The sequence below is a fragment of the Papaver somniferum genome, chromosome 2 (assembly GCF_003573695.1).
Source record: "Papaver somniferum cultivar HN1 chromosome 2, ASM357369v1, whole genome shotgun sequence".
In the NCBI taxonomy this organism is placed as follows: domain Eukaryota; kingdom Viridiplantae; phylum Streptophyta; class Magnoliopsida; order Ranunculales; family Papaveraceae; genus Papaver; species Papaver somniferum.
Window position 1 is genome coordinate 96,283,947 of NC_039359.1, and position 12,245 is coordinate 96,296,191.

General features: G+C 37.2%; 1 protein-coding gene across 1 annotated transcript; it reads left to right on the forward strand.

Moving 5' to 3' along the window:
- The first annotated feature begins 4,645 nt into the window (after positions 1-4,645).
- Positions 4,646-11,916, forward strand: LOC113348478 (glycerophosphodiester phosphodiesterase GDPDL4-like). Its single transcript, XM_026592262.1, has 9 exons — positions 4,646-4,892; positions 6,726-7,019; positions 7,862-7,977; positions 8,147-8,648; positions 9,474-9,512; positions 9,639-9,923; positions 10,163-10,302; positions 10,448-10,931; positions 11,354-11,916. The coding sequence occupies exons 1-9, from the start codon at positions 4,760-4,762 to the stop codon at positions 11,653-11,655; spliced, it is 2,295 nt and encodes a 764-aa protein (XP_026448047.1). The 5' UTR covers positions 4,646-4,759; the 3' UTR covers positions 11,656-11,916.
- The last annotated feature ends 329 nt before the right edge of the window (positions 11,917-12,245 follow it).

Genomic DNA, 12,245 nt, shown 5'->3' on the forward strand with positions numbered 1-12,245 from the left:
TACGGAAGGGTTATAAATTAAAAAAAAATTAAATACAAACTGTTTGCAGGGAAGGACGACGATTACTATATCGTCTCGGCCCCTCGGGTTCGCACACTGACACCGGAGTCAGTGGGCCGAGTCGACTACAGCGGTTCTTCGCCCGTCTGGTACGGGAGGTAAACTTTTAAACACCCGTGAATCTCCTGCAAGCGGGTTTACTGTTTGCCTTAAGGTGAATATATGCTGAGGACTTGAATACGACTGTTTTAAATTCCTAGTAAAGGGCAAGGCCTGACCAATACAAGATAAGGGTTCGGATTTCATCACCGTTCTCTTCTTGCCCGCCTTAGGAAAACGAAACCAAACGCGATCCTAAGCCTAAAATTTTGACTAGAACGAGACCTATAGGGTAACGAGCTTAATAGGAAACTCGTTCGAAAAATATTGGTTGCTCTTTAAGCACACTTCAAAGTTCATGATGGTTTCTGTGAGTTGAATGCGTGACTGCGCCGCCTTCTAATGCGGTGAGGCCTTGGGTATCAAAGATCTACTAAGCTTCCCTCGTCTCTATTCAACTTACTTTGACTCGGATTGATTCCAGAGGGGTTTGCTCAAATTGCAACGAATTTTCTTTCGAAAGATAGAAGCTGGTCTAGAAACAATCTAAGTGGAGCCATCATGCTTTTTGTTTGTTAGAATTTATAGGTTTGATTTGGTCGAGTCAGCCTTGTTTGTGATTGTGTAGAATTCCTCTGTAGTTTGTGTTTCCTCGGTGATGAATCCTTTTCAGGAGACGCCACCTGAGATGACGTTACGAGAATATATGTCTAGAAATTCTCGTTATCAAGAGACGTCTTCGGAAGTGAATCTTGGTGAATATATGCGTGGGCAGCGATGTATGGATACTCCAACTTTTATTGAGGAATCACCTCTAACGATCTATGAGAAATATTATAAACATAGACCATGTAGTTGGGAACAAAGCTTGAGAATTCGTGAATATCAAAAATTATATTGTGATGATGATGAGGAGGAGGATGGTGATGATGATTATAATGATATTTCTAGTTCAAATCCAAATAATTTTAATAATTATTTACCTATTCAAAAGGACGAGGATTTGACTAGAAATACCCCCGTTTTAGACGATGATTACGAAACCGATGATGGTTTAGAGGAACCAGTTTATCTTGAGAGTACTGTTTTCGAGTCAAACGATTTAGAAACAATAGTCTTAGATGAACTCGTAGAGATTAGCGGGGATGAACCTGACTTAGAAAAATCAATCGCCCACTTTCAGGAATCTGATGACCTAGAAATTAGGGAGATTATGACCAGTCTACCTAGAGACGTCGAAAACTCTAAGTTTGGGGGTGATTATCATTCCCCATGTTCTTTAACTCTTACAAAAATCCCTCACGTGGGAATTGACATCAATGCCTCAACCATCTTACAAGACTATCTTCGTACTCGTTTTCCCGAACTTAATAATATTCAACACGAGTCTCAACTGTTAGAAACCCATCCTCTGGTTGATGAGGTTAGCCCAGGCAATAATACCAAGATTGACTTTGTTTTCCCACCAAAAACTTTTCTACCAATTGTGGGAACATATAAATTTCGGATGTGTCAATTATTAAGTTTTGAGACTAAACCTAATTACTTTAGGAGATTAGGGTCGACACATCTATTTAAGGAAGACCACCACTCTCTTTGTGGTCAGCTGTGTAAGTCAAATCTGATTGACTTTAAGGATCCCCAGTTATTCAGGTTGTTATTATTTTTAATTGAGTTTTTCCAGACTTTTAAACCTGAACTGTTGGATCTTAGCTATGAGGAAGTGCATCCAATGAAAATATTCTATCAAGATCCTTTCATAGAACCTGAACCTGAACCACAATGGGACATAGGTATCTTAATCAGGAAACTACATAAGGGTATGCAGTACATGTTCATTTTCTTGGCTTGTTGCAGATTCCTTTTACTTGTGATAGCTCTATTTGGTTTCGATAACCCACAATTATTTCGGCTATTGCTATATGATTCAAGGTGATTTTTTTTGGAGAGCCGGTAGCCAGTTTCACAATTTTCTTTTATTTCTTATATTTAGTTTTCTTTGTAATAATGAGGAACTAGAATCACATGCTGGGACGACGGATGGAGCCATTTTTCGTCATTGTGGTAAATAAATTAATTTCTTTTTACGACTACTTGCACTGTTAATGAAATGATTTATGATTTTTATTGAATGGGTGTCATTTCAATTGATGGGTCATGCTTATCTAAAATGTTTTGATGTCTCATGCTTTAGATTTACATTCATTGCTCTCAAAATCTACATTAGGCAAGGAACTAAAGTCAACAAATTGTTATCATACAAGCTATAATTGTGCAGGAATAATTTTGAATCACATGAATGGAATTTGGTGAAATTTTTAGTCCCAGTACCTCTCACCATTGTTAACATTATTTATATATTTATTTTTATTAAATTTAAAAATCGAACCTTCACAAGTCTTAGACGAACTCTACTACTACAATAACTTTTGAAACTCATCAATGACCAACTACATCTTTCACGATATAATGTTGCTTGTGTTGTAAATATACAAAACTAATATTGTCCACGACTATTCACCAACATCACCATCATAAAACCACCCATTGGCATTATTTTTTCCACCACAACTGATATTATCGCCTCCACCACCACCACTTCTACCAACCACTATTTCTTCCACTACTAACCACTAATTTCTATTGATATAGTAATTTTTTTTAAAAATTATTTAGTAATGTAAAAATACATATTTATTAGATTAATTAAGAGGATATTTAATGATGAAATTTACTAATAAATTATTCATCATGAGAGATTAATGATACACTAATTAATAAAGCAATTATAATGATTAATTTTAATTAGGGCAAATCACAACCATGAATTTAACTTCCCCAGAATGCATCCTGACCACTCTTTATCTATGCTAAGTTGTCCAAACTATGTTTTGTATTCTAGATATATAACACCTATAAGCTAAGAATGTCGGATATTGGAAAATGGTACTCCACGATTCTAATTAGTACTACCTAAGAACATTGGTTTATCTCGTTTTTTGAAATGAAATATATCGAAGAACCTTGGTTTATCTTGTTCTTTGGAAAGAAATATCGGAGGCCTCTATTTTTGTTCGTCTCGTTTGATCCTCTACATTTGGGTAAATGGTGTTAGGTCGGGACAAGGATAGTTTCGCGAGTTAAATAATGTTATTATATGTAGGAAATACCAGACTACAGAAATCTCGATAACATTGAATCACCGATGACGTTGGTCGTCCTAACGCCAATATACCCGCTGGCTAGGGGCCCACAAAATGTAACAAACGGCCCCATAAAAAGAGACTTGCGCCATGTAACAATAATTTAGGGGCTGAAGCCGCTCAACCATTGAAAGTGCGCCATATGGCAATGTGGACAGACGTGTCTGTAATTATCAAACAGAACGGCAACTACTGGATGCCAAAGAAGAATAGCGACCGCGTCAATTTTTGCAAACACAAAGACTCCGGCTTTGTTGAGTTAGTGTGTATGCACAAGACCTATTTGAACAAACAAAAGTGAAATGTCAAGCATCGTGGAGCTTGAAATTCAGGAAACGAACAAAAACTTACCGGAATTTCTTCGAATACAAATGCAAAAGCATTACATAATCCCCGAAACATAACAATCTCCATACTTATTCGTCTAGTGCATTATTTTCAGAAATAAATAAAAAAGAAAACAAAAAAGATACAGCAGACAACTGATGAATGTGATCAGAGAGACAGCTAGGCTGAAAATGATGGTCCCGTCATCTATTGCTATTTAAAGCCTACCAAATCATCAGGGCCACCAATTCTGGTAGCACACTGACATATACTGTTGCTTTGGAATAGAATAGGAATACAGGATCAAACTTAGGGGTGCACATACCCATACCCGCCAACACTATCCTACCCATCAGTATTTTAACCGTATCCTACCCTATCCACTATTTGGCGGGTGAAGATTTTCTTAACCGCCAATAAACGAGTAGGGTGGCGGGTAAAGTTTGAAATTATCCTACCCTACTGGTCTTCGAACAATTCCTACTAGGGGTGCACATACCCTACCCATACCCGCCAACCCTACCCTACCCGCCAGTTTTTTAACCGTATCCTATCCTATCCACTATTTGACGGGTAGGGTGACGGGGTAAAGATTTTCTTAACCGCCAATAAACGGGTAGGGTGGCGGGTATAGGCCATATCCTACCCACCCTACCCGTTGTGCAGCCCTAATCAAACTGTTTCAATTTACGTACAACAAAATTCACTTTTTAACCAATCTGGCAGAGGACATTCAATTGTAACTGCATTTGGTTGTGATCCAATTTTTCTAGACAAACAAGTAACTTTTCTTCACCCCCTTAACATTTAAGACGTGGTAGATATCACAAGACTTTAAGCTCATTATTACAAATGCGCCGATCTAATCGGCTACAATCTAGAGCCGAAAGCCAGTCTAAATCATTTAACGTGTCGACGCGTTAGATAGCCGGCTTATACAAATTCCATTAAATGAACTCTCTCTCTGTTTCTTCTCACCCTAAATAAATAATTTAATTTATTTAGTTTTTATATAAAATCCATTAAAGCCAACTCAACTGCTCTATCTCTCTGTCTCTCAACTCTCATCTTCTCTCTCCTCCAAATTCGAGCTGTAAATCCGACCAGCAGAACTTGATACTCTGAAGCTTATGCCGGGATTAAATCCGGCAATGTCGATCTTTCGCGCGCTTTTCTTAGTCTGTGTTCTTCATTCAGTAGTAACGCTTCAGGTTTCAGCTCAAAGATCTACTAAAAAAGCTTCTTTATGGCAGACCTTAAGCGGTGGGTATCCAGAACTACTCTCATTTTCTCTAGTTTCTAGCTTCCATCCTTCCTTCCTTTCTTCCTTTTCTTTGTTATTCTTCATTTTATTCTGGATTTATGTTTACTTTACCTTGATTTGTTTCGTTTTGAGCTGATCAGAAAGTGTTTCTGTTGTTATTTAAATGAGGGATATTAGGTTGTTGTTTTTCATCTTTCTGTAGAGATGAAACATTTAGGTTAGTTGCAGTTGCGATTTCGTGTTTGTTGGTGAAAATGGTGGAGTTTAATTGTTAGATCTTCGTAGAGAAATAGAGTACTCTCTAAAAATTTGATTTTTTCAGGAATCTTTTGAACATTCTATGTTCTTAGTTTTCATTTTGTGATGATTAATCATAATGATCAATGATGGTGGTGGTGTCGAAACATGGTTCGTCTCTTGAAATATTTTTTACAAACTAAGTAATTGTAGACTATAGGTTCATTTAGGTCGAGCCAGTCAATTTTTCTAAATTAGCATTTCGTTGAGATGCTAAATTACTCAAATAGGAAAGAGTAGTAAATGTGGGAGAATTTGGGACCTACTATTTTTATCTTTTATCTTTACACCCTTTTAATGATTTTTTTGTAGTGCTTATTTTAATTTGATGATGATACTAAGATTAAAAGAAGATGAATTTATATACTGTAGTAATTCTTTCTTACATGGGTAGGTAACTCATTAGAGAGTATTTGTTTCCATAATAGAACATGTTGAATTTGCAGCAGTAATTTCTGATTGGTTCTATATAAGGAAACTAACTAATTTTGAGGATAGTGTTTGCGTGTTGCCATAAAAGATGCCAAATTGCGTGTATCTGTAGACTTTTCTGGTTAGCGAGAATCTGACTTTTGTTCTGGAGGACCAATGATTTACTCAGAAATCAAGATATTTGTAGATGATGGGCTAGCATGGTTGCACATTGAGTACGGTTTCTGAAAATAAGGTCATCAAGTCGAAAAGGGTTTTACCAGATAGGACACGGGGAATCTAAAATTAAGTCTTCAGATTCCGCCATAAAGTGTTGAGGCTGAAGAAAGACAAATACTAAAGGAGCTTAGTGGGCAGTTATGGAGGGTTATTAGCCTTTACTTTATCAGAGAACTTTTAAAATTCTTTTTGTTCTTCAGATTAGGACAACTGACAATTCCTTGGAGGCTTTTAAGTTTTAAGTTACCATGATGAGAGGTTTTGGTTTGTCAGGGCTGAGTTTCCAATGGTAGTAATTGGTAGCGAAGGTGAGACGAGCAGGCTCGATGGTGTTTAGATTATGCAGTAGGTAGGACCTGGGACATGGTAAATTAGCTGGTTCACCAATTAATTGTGATTTGCACATATCACATTAGAGGCCGCTGTTGACTCTATGTACCATATATTCGTTTATAGCAAGAGTCAGCATAAGAATTTAAACCTACACCGTAGGAATTTGTTGACTATAATATTTACAGATACCAATTGTTGACTGTAGGTGTGACCCACAATCTGACCTCGAAACTCATCTACAACATAATTTATTGGTCAGAAACATAAAAGAAGAAAACATGTATTACGCTTAGCACTTTTTTGCCCAAATGTATGATTGTACTTTGAGCTGGTACAAAATGCTAGTATAGGTGTATCGCTAGTTAACCTTTACGTTAACCATTCGATAACTTGTAATTAGCTTACGCTTCATTTGGACGTGTTTCATGCCAATCACGTGGCTCGATATTCTGCACAGTTCTTTGTCTAAGTCCTTTGTTAATGCTCTATAAAGTATAATCTTTGTACTTGTTTGAGAACCAAGCTATTTACATAGTTAATTCTACTTGCAGGAAATGAACCTTTAGTTATCGCTAGAGGTGGATTTTCAGGTCTGCTCCCCGATTCCAGCTCAGCTGCGTACAGTATAGCAATGAGCACAAGTTCACCCAGTGTTGTTCTTTGGTGTGATGTACAATTGACAAAAGATGCAGTAGGGATCTGCTTTCCTGACCTAAAGCTAGATAACTCTTCCAGCATTGCAGATTTTTCACCAAATACGAGCAGCACATACTTTGTTAATGGGGTTTCAACGAAAGGATGGTTTACTGTGGACCATGACATGGACTTCCTGCAAAATATCTTCTGTAAGCTAAAGTCTTGAATATCCTCTTCCTTAATCTTAATTATTTCCTTCTTGTTTGCCAATCAAGTCTGATCTCCAAACTCGGAGTACGCAGGAAATGCCATCCCTTCGGCTTTCCATACGTTGATATATGTATAACTTAACTATTACAAGTCATCGTGCTTAATCTTTCTTAAACTGTGAGATGGTTCAGTTCAGCTTAGGTTGCTTCTATTCATGAATAGTGTTAAAGAGATGAGCTGGATATCAAAGATCTACAGGGGAAGCTGATTATTTGATATTAATGATCTTTACAGTCAAGAAGCTCATGTATCTTCTGGAGCCACTCTTAATACTTACAATGAAGTCCAGATTCATAACCATAATAACCTAATAGCCAAAAATATATATCTTTCCCTATCAAATAAGGAAATGTTCTTTTCACAAAGAGGCATCAGTGAATCCCATATAGAATTACTAGGTTAGTAACCATAATAACCTAATAGCCTTTTATCCTGCAGTGCTGATTAAGGATTTAGAATTATTTGAACTCATGAAAACGAACGCAACAGAAAGCTAGACTTTTTTCTTTTCTTTTTTTTGCCGCCATTACTTGCTTTTATTTTTTTCTGCGCAAAGGGTGATGCAGTTCCTAGATTCTTTAGTTGTAGTTTGCATTTGGTGAAGCTGAACTTGAAATCTTGCTGTATCCAATTCGAAGGAGGTGTAGTTATTATGTAGGGTTGGTTTCTGTTTCAATGTTTCTTGTTTTACTGTAAAATGAGGCTATGATTTCATAGTTTCTTTCTGAAGCATTTGTTTGATGTTTGAAGTAGTACTCACAGTTCCTTTGCTATCTAACAGTAACTCAAGGAATTTATTCCCGAACAAACAGATTCGATGGTAATATGTTTGCTATCCAAGCCGTTGAAGACGTGGTAGCACAAAATAAACCCTCTGGCTTATGGCTGAATATTCAGGTAGGGGTTGTGAACTATATCCATTTCATCTTATCTCGAGTCGTGTTTCTCTTGAGTTCTCCACATATTTAGAAGGGTGAATCTTATAACGATAAATTAGATTTCTTACCATTACGCTTTGGACCAATTAAATCTCTCTTTTAACATTTTTTTGTTTTTGTTTTTGCAGCATAATTCATTTTTCACACAACATAAATTGAACATGAGAAGCTATGTGCTTTCAGTATCAAAGAGTGTTATAGTTAACTATATCTCATCACCAGAAGTTGGTTTTCTGAGAAGTATAGAAGCACGATTTAGAACAAGCAAGACCAAACTGGTGTTCCGTTTTCTTGGAGCAGGAGATACTGAGCTTTCAACAAACCAGACTTACAGTTCACTTTTGAAGAATCTTACTTTTATCAAGACTTTTGCCTCTGGAATCCTTGTTCCTAAGAGCTACATCTGGCCTGTTACTACTGGCCAATATCTGTTACCTCATACATCTGTTGTTTCGGATGCTCATAAGCAAGGACTGGAAGTTTATGCGTCAGATTTCGCAAATGATGCATCTTTCAGCTACAACTACAGTTATAATCCTTTGACTGAATATGTTTCATTTGTTGACAATGGCGAATTTTCTGTTGACGGTGTATTATCAGACTTCCCACTAACTGCATCAGCGGCCATCGGTAAGCATCTTGAATCTCTTCTCTTTAATTCCCTCATTGGTAGCAATAATTATATATTTTCAAGTTAAGAAGGATAATAAAAAATATACTGTATCAATAGATATACTTTTTCTCCGATAATAGATTAATAGGGAAAGTATATCTCGACGGCAGATTATTATATTGTACAAAGAATGACCGCGCAAATGATTACTGGGTCACAAAGGGGTGAAAAAACAACCTCATCGGTCAATTGAGAAAGTTCCGTAGAGACTGTTCTACCTCAACTGGACATGAAGAATTTTTAAGCATATTGATGATTGTACGTGTAGCCATAGGGTTTACTAGTATTGGTTGTTATCTTCGGCCAGATAACGCTGCTAAGATAAGGTTCATGGTTGCATCGGATTGCTCTAGCATATATGGGAAATCATAATTTAGCAATCTTTATAGTAAAGTCCCAAACGGGATGTAACCGTAGCGGGTGTAACATATGCAATAAACATGCAAAATATGAACAAAATACAATCTATTTTTTTCTTCCAAAGGTGTACGACTGCCAACATTTTCCCAAGAACTTGTCCCCTCCTTCACGCATAAACTTGCAGAAACTTGTGCACACCTTACGGGGGTTTTGTCACCCTTTGCTGTAACAGGTATAACTGGTGTAGTAGACATTCAGAAACCCCTGCAATTCTTGCAGAGGGTTTTGTCCGTTCTTCTTTGCCTGTAATACTCTTGAGTACAGTTAATTTGAGATGTTCATTCGTAATTCAGTCTGAACAGTGGATTCTCATTTTCAAGAAATTATTCTTTCAAGGTACTAACTTTCTGTTGTGATGGCAGGATGCTTTTCTCACATGGACAACAAAAGCTCTGGAGAAGGTATGCCACCATATATATATCAAGTCCTTCTAACATTTAGCTATTATCTGTTTGAGGTTCGGTATTCGTTCTAAAGACACTGATACAGTACTGCCAACTCACATGTTTAACCTGTTTGTGCTTCAGCAACTCCTAAAGTTTTATCACACAACGGAGCTAGTGGAATGTTCCCTGGTTGTACTGATCTTGCATATAACCAAGCCATTGCAGATGGTGCAAATTTTATTGACTGCCCTGTTCAAATGACAAAAGATGGAGTCCCTGTTTGCTTAACCTCAATAAATCTCATAGAGGGGACAGCAGTTGCTCAATCAACCTTTGGCTCTCTCTCTGTTAACATTCCAGAGATTCAAAAAAATCCTGGAATCTTTACCTTCAATCTAACATGGGAAGAGATCCAAACCTTGAAACGTAAGTTGATTTTTTTGTTTCTTCTGATTTCCGAGGGGTTCATGTATATAAAATAAATACTCCCAGTGAGAAGTCTCAATAGTATAATTTAGATGTCAAAGTGCAATGATCTGAAAATGCTAACTCCTGAGTTTCTGAAGAAAGTTAATTCTCTTGGGAGTGAGTAAATAAAATCCCATACGTAGCACTATAAAATTTGTTCCACAAAGCCTTCCTAATTCTAAATGTTTCTTTTGCAGCGGTAATATCGAACCCGTCTTTTGACTACCAGCTCGTCCGGAATCCAGCAAATAAAAATGCAGGAAGTTTCGTCTCATTGGCTGACTTTTTAACGTTGGCATTGAGCAAGCCACTTTCTGGTGTCTTAATCAACATAGAAGTGAGCTTACAGATTACTCCCATGTCTTGTGTCTCTTTGGTAGAGAATTTTGAGAAAGAAAACGACAAGAAGATATTCTCCACCTGTTAATATATCTTGTACTTCCACTTTAACAATGATATTTTTGGCACTTTTATTCATGCAGAATGCAGCCTATCTTGCGGAGAAGCAAGGTTTGGGCGTCATTGATGCCGTCATTGATGTTTTAAACAAATCTGGTTACAAGAACCAAACAGCCCAGGAAGTTATTATCCAGTCAACAAATAAAGCAGTTCTGACAACGTTTAAAGCGCAATCAGGGTACAAGCGCATGTATATGGTTGATGAGGATATCAGCTCCATCGATGACTCGTCCATCAAAGACATAAAGAGCTTTGCTGATTCTGTTGCTATCAGCAAAGAATCCATCTTTCCTGATGAGCAGCTCTTCCTCACTGGTTCCACTAAAGTTGTCCCTAGGCTGAAGTCATTCAACCTCACAGTGTACGCATATCTGTTCAGAAACGAGTTTGTGTCTCAGGCATGGGATTTCTTCTCCGACCCAATCGTGGAGATCAACTCTTATGTTATGGGAGCTGATATCGATGGAGTCATCACTGACTTCCCTGCCACGGCTGCATCATACAAAAGTAAGAACTCTCTACTCTTCTTTTCACTTACTGGCTTTTTCTCAATGCCATTGCTTTTGATTCTGCATGTGCACTTGCTGTAGACCAACCAATTTTAGTAACTCCGACTTAGTGAATCTGTTCCTGATTTGATAATAAAATCACAGACCAGTAGACTTCTTTAAGTTCATTTCTTTGCAACTAAAAGAAGCCATGCATATGTCTTAAGTAAACCCCTAAAGAGTTCACGGCGCAGATGCTAGTCTCACTTTTGTGGTGCAGCATCACCACCTCTGTATATAGTAGAAACAATTAAGAACATAATCCAAGTGCTAGTGTGGTTTTACTGAATCATCTTGCTGAGATGAATGTATAAAGTTCAATTGCTGATTATCATATACAATATTTTTACTGATATGGTGGTGTTACTTTGGTTTCAACAGAGTCCAAGTGTTTAGAGGCCAAAGAATTGCCACCTTACATGACCCCTGCTCTACCTGGCGGTCTCTTGCAACTCGTCACCACCCAGTACTTGCCACCTACCGAGGCTCCAAATCCGAGCTTTACAGTTGCGGATGTGTCAGAGCCACCATTACCTCCTGTTTCGAAGCAAACAGCCAGCGATGCTAATTCGACTTCTGCAAGTGGTCCAAGTCCATCTAAATCGGATGCAAATGTAGGAAAAATAGCCGGAGTTTTCTTCTCATCGCTCTCGTTATTCTTCGCATCTGTTCTGCTAATATGAAAACTTGAATACAAGTATCTATTCGTGTATGTATGATGTGAGCCAATTAGTTATCTTTGGGTTTGTAGTTAGTTGGGAGCTTTTGTTTCATATTTCCAGATTTACTACTAATCCATTCTTTTAATGGTTTGCTGCAACAAAAATTTTCCTTTATTTATTTTGTAGAGTTTTCTTTTCCCATTCTTCCACTCTATTTAGAGAACGTGGAAATCTTGTACACATTTGTTTGTTGTTTGAATACATTCTTTATACTACTCGTGATTTTATTCCTTGTAAAATTCTTGCTTAATACTCCCTGGTTTTATTTTTAGAAAAATTTAAGGAAATTAAGAGAACTAATCATTGAAAGTGGTCATCATGACACTTGTCAATAAAAGAAGTGAAGTGAAATGGTTGAGGAAAAGAAGTAAGGTGAAATGGTCCACATGTCCTAGAAAATTAAAGTAACATTTGACTTTCCCAATTAGGAAACTAGTCTATTTTTTTGAAACATTTATTTATAGAAACCAAACGTAGGGAGTAATTTATTTCAACAATCTTGGATGCTATTTTGTGTTCATACGTACACACCCTTCGTATCTGGGCTTTCG